General features: G+C 56.3%; 2 protein-coding genes across 14 annotated transcripts; one reads left to right on the top strand and one right to left on the bottom strand.

The window, feature by feature from the left end:
* Positions 1-2,611: 2,611 nt before the first annotated feature.
* FBXO2 (F-box protein 2) lies at positions 2,612-8,673 on the bottom strand. 3 transcript variants are annotated; one of them, XM_059875358.1, is made up of 7 exons: positions 8,256-8,323; positions 5,791-5,911; positions 4,612-4,983; positions 4,047-4,176; positions 3,882-3,977; positions 3,289-3,427; positions 2,612-3,074 (listed from the first exon to the last, which is right to left on the bottom strand). In XM_059875358.1, exons 2-7 carry the CDS (start codon positions 5,897-5,899, stop codon positions 2,940-2,942), a joined length of 981 nt encoding a protein of 326 aa, XP_059731341.1. In that variant the 5' UTR covers positions 5,900-5,911; positions 8,256-8,323; the 3' UTR covers positions 2,612-2,939. The 3 variants fall into 3 exon arrangements, with proteins under 3 accessions (XP_059731341.1, XP_024831951.1, NP_001069037.1); XM_024976183.2 differs by lacking the exon at positions 5,791-5,911 and having other exon boundaries at positions 8,202-8,286; NM_001075569.1 differs by lacking the exon at positions 5,791-5,911 and having other exon boundaries at positions 2,633-3,074; positions 8,256-8,673.
* On the top strand, positions 8,440-13,890 carry FBXO44 (F-box protein 44). 11 transcript variants are annotated; one of them, XM_059875584.1, is made up of 6 exons: positions 8,440-8,525; positions 9,840-10,111; positions 11,207-11,304; positions 11,476-11,571; positions 11,680-11,815; positions 12,734-13,890. In XM_059875584.1, exons 2-6 carry the CDS (start codon positions 9,847-9,849, stop codon positions 12,910-12,912), a joined length of 774 nt encoding a protein of 257 aa, XP_059731567.1. In that variant the 5' UTR covers positions 8,440-8,525; positions 9,840-9,846; the 3' UTR covers positions 12,913-13,890. The 11 variants fall into 11 exon arrangements, with proteins under 11 accessions (XP_059731567.1, XP_059731568.1, XP_024832317.1 ...); XM_059875585.1 differs by having other exon boundaries at positions 11,207-11,333; XM_024976549.2 differs by having other exon boundaries at positions 9,840-10,114.
* The last annotated feature ends 663 nt before the right edge of the window (positions 13,891-14,553 follow it).

The following is a 14,553-nucleotide window of genomic DNA, read 5'->3' as shown; positions in this document are numbered from 1 at the left end:
CTAGCTGTGTGGCTCAGACAACTTGCTTTACCTCTCTGTGCTTCAGTTCTCATATGTAAAAATGGAAATGTTAATAATAATGGTTCCTACTTCATAAAGTTATTATGATGAATCAATATATGTAAATCTCTTGTAGTAGTGCCTGTTGTCTCTAAGTGTTATATCACGTTTGTAATTATCCTATTTATTTAACTGCATGTGTTTATGTTTCTCCATCTAGACTAGCAGAGAGCAAGTGCTTAAAAATATCAGTTGATTAGACAGAAATCTTAGGGCCAGGCAGGCCTCTCCTTAATCACGTTCAGGTGCCTTTGAGCTAAGTGGCCAACCAGTCCACTATCTCTGGCTTTCACACTCTCAGGGCCCTCGGGCTCCCCCTGCTGGACAGCGAGTAGATTTTGTTTTCTTGCCTTGAGGCTGATCGCAGCCTGCGGTAGCGGTCAAATTTCCACGCCCGCGTAGGGGACAATAAACCTGGCTCTTTGGAGTCAGACGCACCTGGATCAGAACTTGTGCTTCTCCAGTTATTCTTCACGTCATACGGCAGGAAAGTCTCTCATTCGAGCCTCCTTATGGGCAGAAGGGGGGTAATGATGCCCTTGCCCCCTCCCCCACATCTAACTGGGTTATAGGCAGTGTGGTGTGAGGGTACCCCGTACACAGGGAGACCTGCAGGCCCCCATACCCGCATTGTCAGCCCTTGGATGATGCACGAGAAGCCGTCTTTTCTCCCAAAGGTAACCACCACCAGGTATCCGCTGTTCCTCCAGGGACAGACACGCAGGGACAGTCTGGAGCACCCCATTATCTGAGCCCCTTGGGTCTCCTCTGTGGGCCCTGTGCCCTGGGGAAAGAATCTGGCCTCTGTCCCTCTGGCTCCTTCCTCTGAGAGCTGGCAGTTGGCTGGAGAGGGCCTTCCTGAGCTTGCATTCTCCTATTCACTTGACCCCCACCTCCCTGGCTGCTGTCTCCCCCATCGTGGCCTCAGAGGCCAAGGGTTCCCTGTCTCATTCCACACTTGTTTCCAGATCTCACAGTGCCCTTGGCTTTGGCTGAAGACCACAGACACTGCAACTCCTATATCTCCAGCCCAGACTCCTTATGGCCCTCTTTCCCGAACACCCCCTGTAGGTAGGGGAGTTCTCCCTACCTACAGCACCTTTCATGCCTCCCATACTCATGCCCTAACACCGAGTCTTGTGGACCCCTGGACTCAGATTCCTGGCCTCTCGTACCCACTGCAACTCTCTGTCGAACCTCTTCCCAAACCCCCAGGGTGGTCTCTGGTCCTGACTCATCCCCATCTGGCTCCCCATGTGCCCATCCTATTCCCTCACTCCCAAAGTATCACCTTGCCCTTTACTCTTTTACTTAAAGCTGGGAGCTCAAGGGGCTACCCTCTTCCTTCATGGCTCCTCAGCAAACTGGGCTGCCAAGGTAAGGTATTGCTTACCCTGTCTGATTGACAACTCAGGTACGTGTGAGCAACACCTTTCCCACTGGACTGTGAAATCCTCTAGAAAGGGCCAAGGGTGCTCATGGGACAGAGGGCTACGGCTGCACCTTCAGACTCGGAGTTTTCAGGGATGTGTCTTCCCTATCTGACTGAGGATGCTCCCAGAGCAGGGAGCATATCTCCACCATTAGACAGGATATAGCCCTTCCCCATATGCCCATCCTCGATGTGGCCAGGAAGTTGACTTTTCCAGGGACAAGGACTGTCTTTCTCCACCTTGTAACCTTAGGACCCTGCACTAGGCCTGGCCCCAGGTTGGGACTTCAGGAATCATGGGTGAATAAATGAACCAAAGAACAAATGCAGACAGGCTGCTGTTTAAACTCTGCAAGCCCACTGGCCAGCAGGTGGCATCAAGGAAAGCTGGAGGGGCAAGGAGATTTTATTGGTCATCCCTTTGGAGAGAACAGATTTCTCAAGACCCTCAACCACCCCCAAGACCAGCAGCTGAGAGGCCTGGGGAGGAGGCTGGGTTTGAGAGCTACTGGGGAGGCCAGAAAAAGAGTTCCTGTCCCAGAGCCTGGTACACATCCTTCCCTCCACCTCTCCCTTTGAACTAGTGCCAGGGGCTGGCCTTGGGCAGGGCTTGGAAAATGACCCATGAGACTAGATGCTAATGACTCCTGTTCAATCCGATACTAGGCCAAGGAAGACAGCATGAAGTGGGTATGAACTGAAGAGAGACACCAAGCTGACTTTTCTTGTGCCTCCCACCTGGTCACCCTCCCCCCAGTCTCCCACCTTGAGCCACTAGCACTAATCGTGGGCCCAAGAGAACTGGTACCGTAGACTAGGTGCTGCCTCACTCACCATCCTGCCTTCAGAAAGGAACAGGGCAGGGGATCAAGAGAGGCCAGGAAGGGAGCCCCCACACACGCCCTGTTCTGGCTTCTGGGCAGTTTGGGTGTCAGTCAGGCGCCAGGCTCAGCTCCCCATCCTTGGCCTCACAATCCCAGCCTTTGTCCCGCAGGTCCAGGCCCGGCTGGCTCTGCACCCGCCCAAGGGCCCCTGGAAACCAGAGCAGCTGGAACCCCACCAAGTATTTTTCCAGCCTGGGCCAGAGGCCCTCAAGAGATAGAGACTAAGCAAAGGGAGGGTGGTTCATTCATCCATTTGTTCATTCATTCCTTCCTCCGACAAATGATATTTATTGAACGCCCACAGTGGCAGGCACTGTGCTAGAGGACAAGTGCTAGGGGATTTAGTGGTCGGCCCAGTGCAGGCCCACACCCTCACCCATCTTATTTTCTGGATGCAAATATATACCAGCAAAACCTCTCTCTTCCTGTGTGGGGGCTGGGCTTAGAGTATGGGACAGAGAGGAGTGCGAGGGGGTGGGGAGGGTGAGGATGCTACTAAGGCCTATCTAATCCCGGGCCTCTGCCCTTCCAAGGCAGCTGGGAGAGGCTAGAGGACAGGTCACTCAGGGCTCCACCCACACGCTGCTGTTGGTCACCCGGGCCCCAAACCAGCCCTTCCAGTAGACGCAGTCCTGTCCCCCGTGCTCGAAGCGGATGAAGCGGACGCCGGGCCCATAGTCGGTGAAGGTGTGGGAGATCTGGGGATGGGGAGTTAGGAGAGGGTCAGACTCAGAGCCCTGGGGCCTCCCCCAGCCACCCCTACCCCGGCGCCCTGACTCTCCTCTAGTCCCCTGGACTTTTCAGCGCAGCATCCCTGCTCCGGGTCTCTCCTACTGTCAAGGCTAGCCCCGCCCACAAGCCCCGCCCCTCGCGTCCAGGCCCCGCCCGCCACCCTCCGGACTCCGAGCTCACCTCAGTCCAGCCACCGTCGTCGCTGTCCGCCGGCACTGCCACCTGCCCGCTGTTGAACTCGGCCAGCACGTCCTCGTGCTCCGACAGCAGCTTCACGGTGAGCTCGTACAGGCAGCCGGCGTCTCTGCGACCAGAGTACCTACCCCGAGGGAAAGAGCGAGCGCCCCGGGCAGGCTTCAGCCCTGCAGAGCAGGTACTCTGGGGCCAGCTCTTAACGGAAATTAATCCTGCCGGCCGGTACTACCAATGACCCCATTTTACAGATAAGGCAACCGAGGACGGAGAGAGAAAATGACTCGCTCAAGGTCCGAACCCAATAACTAAATCCCAGATGGGCCAGACCGAACTTTGGGACCAAAACCAAACCTGCCGAGAAACTTCTTGTTTGGATCGCAGATGGATATTGAAAAACAAAACCAAAAAAGCTTGTCAACATTTAAAACTCAAGAGGGGAGGCAGATTTCCACCTTCTCCTGAAAACCCGTGGCCCATGTTGTCGCAGCCTCTAGAGTTGGGAGGCAGGGGTCCCTGAAGCGGGGTAGCCGGTTCCAGTTGGCCCTCGACCCCACTCCCCTAGCCACCCGGCCGCTCACCAGTCCTTCACCACGATCGCCGGCTGAGTGGTGTCCAGTAGCTCCTCCCAGTAGCCCTCAGCCTGCAGATCAATTATCTGCGCTTTGCGACACCACCTGGGAGACTGGGGGTTAGGATGGAGTGGAGGCTCCTCCCCTCCCCTTCCCATCCGTCCCCCTTCTTACTCGAAGGAGGAGGCGAAGTACTTCTTGACGCTCTCATCATGGATGAATTCCACCCCACAGTCTCCCGGCAGCTCCTCCACCCTCCAGCCGTCCCCACCGTGCTCCACGTCGCACCAGCCCTCCAGGTCCTCTGTAGGAACACGACAGCCCCATGCTGGCCACCCAGTCCCTGCGAGGGTGTGGGGAGACTGGCTCTTGCCCCCATCGTGGAGGGAGGGCAAATGTGGTCCTTGAACGTTGGGCAGAGGGAGGTGGGAACGGTGAGCACTTCTGGTTTTCCCCCGGATTTTCTCACGCTCTCGGGAGGGTCTTCCGCGGAACCTGTCTTGCCCCAGGTCCCCGGGGATGGAAGGATCCCCAAGGAAAGAGGACTCCCCCAAACCTAACCCAGGGAGCAAGACAGAAAGATAATACTACAGTATGTATTGGGGATACTCTGTGCTGGGCACAGCGCCAAGCACTTTATCTCATCTACCGCTCAAAGCAAGCTGGCCTTGTTACGGCCCATTGTATAGAAGGGGAAGCTGAGCTCCCAAGGCCAGGGTGACAGGGCGCGACCCCTCACCTTCCCCACACGGGTTGCGCAGCAGGTTGCGCCGCCTCTTGCTGAGGAAGTAGAACTGCTGCCAGTGGTCGCGCTCGTCCTCGGGGCCGTCCTGGGGCACTAGACCCTCCTGCTGGCATTTGAGCAGCCACAGGGGGGCGCCGTCCACCAGCTCCTTCCAGCGCAGGCACACCAAGCGGCAGGCCTGCACCAGCTGGGCAGCCGGCAACTCGGCCAGCACACGCAGCAGCAGCGGCTCGGGCAGCTCGTCCAGGTATGCCGCCTCCCCCTCCCCGTCGTCCTCGGGTCGCTCCTCCCCGCCGTTCGCCTCCTCCGCGCACGCCTCCTCCTGCTGCTCTTCCGGGCTTGCCTCCTCCGGCTGGCCCACGCTCTCTGAGGGTGGGCGGGGCGGGGGTGCGGCTGAGACTCCCCACGACTGTCCCCCGCCGCGCCCCACAACCTCTATGTGAAGGGCATCGCCTCCACCCACGCTCCGACAGTCCGCAACTGGGGCCGGATTCCGTGACCCGAGAGTAGGGCCTTGTAGTGGAAGCCCAGGGGACCAGGGCCACCGACCAGCCCCAGGTCTGAAGAGTGGCCTCAGAGGACTGTTTCCCTTGCAGGGCCAGTACACCACATACATACCTGAGCCGAGAGCAATAACTGATGATATTTCTGACACATGGAAGTCCCTTATCCCTCCAAACAGCCCTCTGAGATCTCTGCTCCAGTCACCTCCTTAAAGGAGCCCTCCTGGACCTCCCCTATTACAAAGTCCTCTCACCTCACCGTTGGAAGTTCCGCCCTTCCTAGCTTTTATCTAACCCCTCCTGGGTTAGGAAGATCCCCTGGAGAAAGGAATGGCTACCTATTCCAGTATTCTTGCTTGGAGAATTCCATGGACTGAGGAGCCTTGAGGGCCTACAGTCCATGGGGTTGCAGAGTTGGACGTGACTGAGCGACTAACACTACCAACAGTTAGGCCCTATTTCATTCTAAGCATTTAAATTGCATTTACTCTTTAAATCATCACAGCATCTCTTCAAGGTTGTCGGTATTATCGTCCCATTCCATTGATGAGGAAACTGAGGCACTGAAAGGTGAAACCACCCAGGATCACACAGCAAATGAGTGACTGGAACCTGAATTTGAACCCAGGCAATGGGGCTTCCAAGGTGATGCTAGTGGTGAAGAACCCACCTGCCAATGCAGGAGATACAAGAGATGTGAGTTCCATCCGTGGGTCAGGAAGATCCCCTGGAGAAGGGCATGGCAACCCACTCCAGTATTCTTGCCTGAAGAATCCCATGGACAGAGGAGCCTGGTCACATGGGGTCAAAAAGAATCAGACATCACGGAGGCAACTGAGCACATCGTCAGGCTCCAGAGCTGCCTTTAACCACCAGAGCCTTGAGAAAATGATTCGTGGAGTTGGGAGTTATAATTTTGATTTCACAGGTGAAAATGCTCAGGCTCAGAGGTGTGGAATGACTTGTCAAAGGTCACAATGCTGGTATTCAGGCAGGGGACACAGGGACCTGAGGCCTGAAGGGAAGAAGAAACAGGGGCTTGGGGATGGGGGAGGGAGGCTCCTTAAAAGACAGTGTGTGTGTCAAACAGGGAGGTGTAATACGTACTTGGGAAGGAGGGTTTCTTCACTCCTTTTCCTATCCCTGGTCCTCAGCTCCCTTGTCTATAAAATAGGAATAATCCCTGTGCCAAGGCATTCAGATGGTACTGATGATCACCTCCACTGAGGAGTGGACAAGGGCATTCTAAATTATGATAGGGACCCATGTCAGGAGCTGTGGGCTGAACTGTCTCTTGGATCCTGGCTGGCCTCAGCTGGGCCATTCACGCCTTGAATAAGCAGATACTGTGTGCCCAGTGTCCCTGGAGACGGTGGGGAGGAGATGGAGCCACTCTGAGTGATAGGGGAGGCCATTGCTCTCAGACGTAGGAAGGGGTGGGGAGGGTTCCTTAAGGGCTGGGCCCTGGAAAGCCAGGGCAGTGGCGAAAACAGGCCAGGCACCAGGGGAGGAACAGGTAGGGCCCAGACCCAAGGCTAGGGGTTGCCAGGACCTGGCCAGGTCCTTCACCTCCTCACATGCAGCATTCCCCACCCCTAAACCCCAGTCAGACCCCTGAGAGCCGAATCAGGGATTACCTCTTCAGAGCCCAGAGTACACAGAGAGTCCTCAGTATATCTTATTCAGTGGATCTTATTAGTTAGCACAGTTCCCTTCATTATTAGCTTTTTTTTTTTTCTTTTTTGCCACATCTTTATGATATGGTGCTTTACCCACCCCTCTGGCCAGGAGGAAACTGAGGCCCAGAGAGGCTTACTGGCCTCTCCCAAGTCACACCATAGAACTGTGGGGATGGCGGAGAGGAAAATGCCTGCCCTGAAGCCATGTCACCTGCCTGCCCTGCTGCCCACGGCTCTCCAGGGAGCTGGGCCCAGTGTCCTCACCTCTCTACCCCTCCCCCTGCCCTGCCCTGCCCTGGCCCTGGTGGACACCTGATGCTCCCCAGAAAGGTGCACCTCACCCAGTCCCCTCTCCTGGCCCCAAGGCCTGGCACTCAAGGCCCCAGATCTGATTACAGGCCCCCCACCCCCTCTGGAGCAAATACAACTCCCCACATTGTTGCCTTCGGAAAGTTATCTGGGTCCTGGAAACTACCTCCGAGGCTTATTCACTCACTTGGATTGGGCCCTTGAGTCCGGGGAATAGCTGGGCCCTGGGAAAAAGCAGGAACCCATTCTGGGTCCTATGAAAGGTGTGGCAAGGGGGCCATGGATTGGGAGCAAGAGCTGAAGGAGGTAGGATTTTCAGGGCTAGAGGCAACTCAGGCTAGAGGCTAGGGGGCAGGGCAACTCAGCCACCCTAGTGAGCATCACTGTTACCCAATGTCTACCCCAAGCAATGGCCTCTCAGATGGGCCTGATGACAAAGGGGTGAGGGAATCTGGGAATGGGCAGGTCTTGTTTCTACCCTGACTCAGCAAGCACCCCCTCCAGGCCCAGCGGGAAGTCCTAGAGATGAGGAAGGGGTCTTTGGTGCCAGACAAGATGACTGGGCAGTCTCAAAGGGCTCTAAGCATCAGCTAGAGCTGATGCCTGAACTGTCTCACCACTGGCCTGGTGCCCACTGGGCATCCAGCCAACCAAATGAGGATAGCCCCTCCAGACAAGGGATCCCAGGAGGAAGGCTTGGATAAGGTAGGGAGAGGCCAGTAACCCCAAGAAATTCGTGGGGATTCAGACAACTCACGGCCCAGAGTTGGCAAATGCAAAAAGCTGATGGAATAAAAAGGCTTGTGGCCTCTTCCATGGCAGATGGGTCCCAGACCCCGGTCCAATTAGACCCTCAAGAAACCAGGAGGAGGAAGGAACATGGATCACTCCTATGCTATCTGCGGATTAAATGGGACCCAGGAGTCCTCCCTTTGCCTGTCATCTCTCAAGGCCTCTGTACATCAAGATATCAGACAGAAGGCTGTGCTCCTTAGAGACTGTCTCAAGGGCTCCGCTTGGGTGAAAGTTTGCCGCTCTGGGTCTGGGGGGCCCCCTCGCTCTCTGATGCCCCCTCTCCGTAGCATTCGCCCACCTGCCCCGGTCACCCCTCCTGGACTGAGAGAGTGGATCCAGTGGCGGCGGCTACCTGGGTCACCGTCTCCGTCCATCGTTGCGGAGGGCGTTCGCGAGAGGAGGAGGACCCGGAGCGCTGCGGGGCTGTCCGAGTCCCGCGGCGGCGGCGAGTCAAGGCGCTGCCCGCGTCTGAGTCGGGTCCCGGCGGACTGAGCCTTTTAAAGGCCCCCGCCTCCGCCCCCGCCCAGCGTTTGGCCCCGCGCCGGGACGCCCTGCAGTCCGGAGCGATCGGCTAGAGGCCGGAGGCTCTCGGTTCCTTGGCGGACCCAGGAGGCCTGGAAAGGTCGGGTTTTGTTTTTGTTTTTTAATGTAGGAGGAGGGGGAGCCCATTCCGGGCGTCTCCCAGCGCCCTCCTGGGGTGACTGCTCGGAGGAGGCGGTGCGGGGGCGGGTAGAGTCTGGCTCACGCGGAGGGTGCGGGGTGCGCGGCCCAGGCGGAGGAAGAGAACAGAAGCTCCTCCTGGCACCGCCCGCCCCCCCCCACCCCCCCGACCAGCGCCACCCCAGGTAATTTTCCTACATCGGTGAGGGGCGCGTCCCAAGCCTGATGCTCCCCAAGCGGCAGGGCCCGGAGCGGGCTGCGGGGGCGGGGCCAGGGCGGGGCTTGGTCGGCAGCGGAGGCGAGGCCGCACCCACCGCTACTGCAGGTCCAGGCAGGCTCAGCCCCGGCGGCCAAGCGGGATCGCACAGCGGCGGCCGAGCGCAGGTGACCGGTGGGAGTTGGCGCGGGGAGCGCCGGGGCGAGGATGCGGGTTCCGGGAGCTGGGGACCTCGGCGGTTCAGAGCCCCGCCGCAGTGTGCCGAGAGAGGCCCAGCGCGAACAAGGCCCAGGCGGCTGGGTTGCGCGGCGCGGCCTCGAGCGGCGGCGCGGGCGAGAGCCCCAAGTGGGGTCGCCATCGATGCGCAGGGGTCCAAGCCTAGACTTTGAAAGCCACAAGGAGAGATGGGAAGTCGAAGACGCGCGAGGGCACCTGGGCCTGGAGCCCAGCCACGGGGATGGGGGTGGGGGTATAGGAAAGGCGGCTCGCCCTCGCCTACCGCTTCTTCAGTCTCACCCAGGCAGGTCATTTCCTCTGTGGTCTCGGAAAAGTGGCTTGAGCCCTTTGGACGTCGGTCGAAGACAATGACAATTATGCTTTCCCCTCCTCTGTTTTGCCAGACAGGCTGCGGGGCTTTGCGTTCATATTTCCAGGCGAAAGACTGGCCTATTGAAAAAGGCTGGCTCTAGACTCAGAAAGGGCTCAGGCTCCTTTCCGCTGCTCCTGTCCGTTTGGCCTCGGGCAGACCCCACCTCTTCTGCCTCCTTCGCCTCCCTTAGGGGCTATTGTGAGGTGACAGTTAAAAAAAAAAAAAAAAAAAAACCAGAGCTCACCTTTTACTGAGCTTCTCCTGAGAGGGGTCCTTGAACCCTTTCCAGGAGGTAAGTACTGTTCCTAGCCCCATTTTACAGAGCAGGAAACTGAGGCTCGGAGAAGCCCGGTGACTTTCCTGAGACAATCAGTGGCAGAGCTGGGAGGAGAACCTCCACCACAGGGTGCTGCGAGTACCTGGTTTCGGGAGGAGGCCAGGTCTGCAGTGTAGCCTGTCAACGCCCACAGGAGAGCTATGGCGGTGGGGAACATCAACGAGCTGCCTGAGAATATCCTGCTCGAGTTGTTCACACACGTGCCCGCCCGCCAGCTGCTCCTGCGCTGCCGCCTGGTCTGCAGCCTCTGGCGCGACCTCATCGACCTCGTGACCCTCTGGAAGCGCAAGTGCCTGCGCGAGGGCTTCATCACTGAGGACTGGGACCAGCCCGTGGCCGACTGGAAGGTCTTCTACTTCCTCCGCAGCCTCCGCAGGAACCTCCTGCATAATCCATGTGCCGAAGGTGGTATGCTGACTGGCTCTGACATGCCCCCAAACACACACACTGTTGTGATGTCAGCTAACATTCATTAAGCACTTACTATGAGCCAGCCAGGCACTTTAGGGGGCTTAATGCCTTTCATCCTCTCACCGTAATCCTAAGAGGTAGGTGCTGTTAGGCACCCATCTTTCAGATGGGAAAACTGAGGCCAACAGTGGCATTTCCTATTCCACTCTATTACTCAGTGACCTTTCTGAGGAGAAGGAATGTTGGCCAGTTGGAACTAATTGTGCCCAGGACACAAGACCCAGAAGTCAGAACCATATTTTCTTGGCCTGGTTCCCAGACTCCAGGATTAAGCCTACTAGGAGTGTCCCAGAGGACAAAGGGGACTTTGCTCATGAAAGAGGGAGAGATCCAATCTTCTTTCCAACACATTCCAACCGCAGGCGAAACATGACTTCTGTGGTCATCCAGAGGCCCCCCTTTCTGTTGCTGTGTTGTAACTGATTAATTAGACACTGGGATGGGATGAGAACCTCATTCTCCATTATGTGGTCAAATTCTGGAGTGAAATAATAAAACCACCCAAAGCTGTCCAGAACTTTCAGATGCCTCCTCACTTGACTCCCCAACAGCTATGTTCTTGACCAGCAGTTGACATACCATGGTCCATAGGCCAAATCTGGCCCAGGAGCTAAGAAGAATTTCTAAGGTTTTATGTGATAGTCAATATGTAGCCCACAAAACCTGACACTTTGTGGAAAGACTTTTCCAGTCTCTGACCTGACCCCAGTTTACAGAGGATGAAACCAAGGCTCAGAGAAAGCAGCTTGCATAAGGTCACAGAGTCCAGTATTGGTAGAGCTGGGACTAGATCCAGATCTGCCTGGCGTCAGAGCATTCCCTAACAGAAGTCATCTGGTCATTCCCACTGTCAGGATTCCCAGTAGAAGTCAGTCATGGTGGCGCCTGGCACACTGGATGTGCAGGGTTCCCCAGCTGTGGGCTTGAGGGCAGCTGCTGAAATCCAGGGAGAAATGCTGGAAGCAAGGGGCTCTTGGGCGCTGACCACTAGGGGGCCTCCCTTTGATGTGAACTCTGCTTTTCCGCCAGAGGGGTTTGAATTCTGGAGCCTGGACGTGAATGGAGGTGACGAGTGGAAGGTGGAAGATCTCTCCAAAGACCAGAGGAAGGAATTCCCCAATGACCAGGTCAAGAAATACTTCGTGACTTCTTATTAGTAAGATCCATGGGGTCTCGGGGAGGCGGGGGAAGCCCAAGTCACTGCACCTTGAGGACTCCTGCTCTGGGAAGGGCAGGCCTAGCCCTAGAGGGCCCTGGTAGCGAGCCCCAGCCCCTCCCACCCCTCCACCCACCCCCAGCACCTGCCTCAAGTCCCAGGTGGTGGATCTCAAGGCCGAAGGGTACTGGGAGGAGCTGATGGACACCACACGGCCAGATATCGAGGTCAAAGACTGGTGAGTGCCTGGGGCGGGGCCTTGGGCGGGGAGTCTGCCACTCAGGTGCCCCACCCCCACCCTGCCCTCCATTTCCAAGGCCCTAATGGGGCCTCCCTCTGCCTGCAGGTTCGCAGCCAGGCCAGACTGCGGGTCCAAGTACCAGCTGTGTGTTCAGCTCCTGTCGTCAGCACACGCACCTCTGGGGACCTTCCAGCCAGACCCAGCAATGATCCAGCAGAAGAGCGATGCCAAGTGGAGGGAGGTGTGTGAGTCGGGAAGGGGACGGGAGCACACTGTCCAAGGCTGAGACCGCAGTCACACAGGCCTGGGTTCAGATCCCAGTTCCACTGCTTCTGACCTAGGCTTTGGCTGCTCTGACCTTTAAAAGACTTCAATGAAATGATGCTGGTAAAGATATGTTCAAAAAGGTTGACTACTACTAATTACTACCAGTTATAACTATTATCTAGGTCAGGGTTCAGTGATCTTTTTCTTAAAAGGCCAGATACAAATAGTTTAAGCTTTGCAGGCTGTATTGTCTCTGTCTCAACTACTCAGCTCATCAGCTCTGCCATTGTCATGAAAGCAGCTTTAGCGAATGGGCATGGCTGTGTTCCAATAAAACTTTATTTATAAAACCAGGTAGTGGGCCCCTAGACCAGTTTCCTAACTCCTGATCTAGACCAGTGATCTCCAGTAGAACTTTCTGCAGTGACAGAAACGGTCTGTCTGCCCTGTCCAGTTTGATAGCCCAGAGCCACACGCAACAACTTAAAGCTTAGTAAGAGCCAGTTTGTAGTGTAGCTGAGGAACTGAATTTTTAATTTTATCTAACACTAATTAATTTTAACTTAAATAGCCACATGTGCTCAGTGATGACTGGACATCTTTTGGCAGCTTGCAAAGTTTCCTTCAGTTCCTTTGAGCTGCACTTACATAAGCCCATGGAGTGGATCTGGCAAGATTCTGCTTCATTTTACAGATGAGGAAATTGAGGCATAGACAAGGGAGGCAGTCTGCCCAAAATCAGAGTAAGGACTCAAATTCCATTCTCCTGACTCTGGGTCAAGCACTAAGCCCTCAGCCCATCCTGGCCCCATCATCCCCTCAGGCAGTACCACCCTCGGGGTCAACACTCCTGACCACTCTCCTTACCTCCCCTGCCGCCCCCCCCCACCAGGTCTCCCACACTTTCTCCAACTATCCGCCTGGCGTCCGCTATATCTGGTTTCAGCACGGCGGCGTGGACACTCACTACTGGGCCGGCTGGTACGGCCCGAGGGTCACCAACAGCAGCATCACCATTGGGCCCCCACTGCCATGACACCCCCGAGCCCCCAGCCACCTAATCCCAACTGAAAAACTGCTGTCAGAGAAGGGCTGGGCTTGGGAAAGGGAGGTGGAGGCCAGGCTCCCCCAGACTTCCTAGTTTATCTTTGCCCCCAACTCCCCAATTGCCACTTTGTGGAGCCTCTTTGTGCAGCCTTCATATGTTATGGGTAGCTAGTTCTCTGCCAGGGGTCTCAGTCTGAATGATGGGGCCCCTGAAGTTAGGGAGGTACAGGTCATTCCCCCAGGCTCCTCCCCCTGTCACCTCTGAGGGAGGGTCTCCAAGCTCTGCTGGTAACCCAGATCTGTGTGTCTACCTTCTCTCCCTGGGCCATTTTCTCACTGTCTTCTTTGAGAGCCCTCAGAGCAGGGACAGTCAGGATTTCCAGAAAGCCTGTGACTGCCCTATGTAGTACAGATGCTGGGAGGTGACCGTGTAGCTCAGACAGGTCTAGGAGTGGAAAGAGGGTTCTGCTGGCCCATCCTCTGCCCCCTTCTCTACCACCCTCAAACTCTCTCACTCTGTGCCCCTACTCAGGGAGGTGGCTTTGGCCCAGAGGCTCAGGCCTGGTCTGAGATAGTCAGGCCCAGTGGGGTGGGGTCCTGGCCAGGTCTAGATAGTCTTCACTGTCAGGGAAGCCCCAGAAGCCACATAGGTATTAAGTGGGGGCAGGGCTCTCCAAAAGACCCCCCTGGAATTCTGTGCAGGGTAAGCCAGGGCAGGGGGGTGGTGGGTGCCAGGACTGGTCCCTGAGAACTGGGATATGTGAACCCTGAATGAGTAGGATAGGGGTTTTCCAGAACCACCTGTCCACCTCCATGCCTAGACCATGCTCTCTGTAGCTTGGAGAGCATTCCAGGCCCCCACCCTACCCTCAGAACTACCATTCCCAGGACCTCCCCACCCTGTCTGCCCACATTCCCACCTCTCCCTCATGCTGGAAAGAGAGCTGTGCTCTGGTCTTACCCCTGCTGCATGTGGCCAAATAAAAGGTATTCCCAGCCCAATATGTGCCCTGTGTTTTCTGGGGGAAAATGGCAAACTTCATGGGAGGTCCTGCCTCTGACCTGCAGAAGGTACAACTTGTATGGCTCTGTCCAAGGTACAGAGAGGGGTTGACATTTCAGGAGCCAGACTTCGAAGAATGAGGGTCCTTGGACAGACCGTTGGAAGAGCTGCTGACCCCCACACTCCAGCAGCCCTCCAGTACTACTGGCTTCCTCTGGAGGCCTGGCCACCAGCTGGGGAGTGAGGCATGCAGGTTTCTTGGGCAGCTCTTGCCTACACCTCTTGCTGGGTCAGCAGTGCCACCACAGGCAGTACTTACTGCTGTTTTTCCCACTGCCCAGAGCTTTACTGACATTGGATAAAGCCTAAGAATTTATAGTGGCTCAGCTGGTCAAGAATCCGCCTGCAATGCAAAAGACCTGGGTTCGAACCCTGGGTTGGGAAGATTGCCTTGGAGAATCGAAAGTCTACCCACTCCAGTATTCTGGCCTGGAGAATTCCACGGACTGTATAGGCCATGGGGTCGCAGAGTCAGACACGACTGAGTGACTTTCACTTTCAAGAATTTATAAGGGTGCCTGGCACACAGTAGATGCTCAATAAGTACTGTTAGGTTGCATTATCTTCACTCAACAGTTAGCTAAATTAGGGCCTCAACCAGG

Source organism: Bos taurus, chromosome 16, assembly GCF_002263795.3.
Source record: "Bos taurus isolate L1 Dominette 01449 registration number 42190680 breed Hereford chromosome 16, ARS-UCD2.0, whole genome shotgun sequence".
Classification (NCBI taxonomy): domain Eukaryota; kingdom Metazoa; phylum Chordata; class Mammalia; order Artiodactyla; family Bovidae; genus Bos; species Bos taurus.
This window is presented reverse-complemented; position numbering and strand designations above follow the sequence as displayed.

Excerpts from the sequence above, each read along its gene's own strand:
- FBXO44 (XM_024976546.2), top strand. The coding sequence starts at position 8,789 with ATGCTCCCCAAGCGGCAGGGCCCGGAGCGGGCTGCGGGGGCGGGGCCA. Across the intron at positions 8,948-9,921 it reads ACAGCGGCGGCCGAGCGCAG|CTGCTCCTGCGCTGCCGCCT; the intron begins GTGACCGGTGGG and ends CCCGCCCGCCAG. Across the intron at positions 10,115-11,206 it reads TAATCCATGTGCCGAAGGTG|AGGGGTTTGAATTCTGGAGC; the intron begins GTATGCTGACTG and ends CTTTTCCGCCAG.
- FBXO2 (XM_059875358.1), bottom strand. The coding sequence starts at position 5,899 with ATGGGATTCTTCAGGCAAGAATACTGGAGTGGGTTGCCATGCCCTTCT. Across the intron at positions 4,177-4,611 it reads GCGCAACCCGTGTGGGGAAG|AGGACCTGGAGGGCTGGTGC; the intron begins GTGAGGGGTCGC and ends GTGTTCCTACAG. Across the intron at positions 3,075-3,288 it reads ACGACGGTGGCTGGACTGAG|ATCTCCCACACCTTCACCGA; the intron begins GTGAGCTCGGAG and ends CCCCATCCCCAG.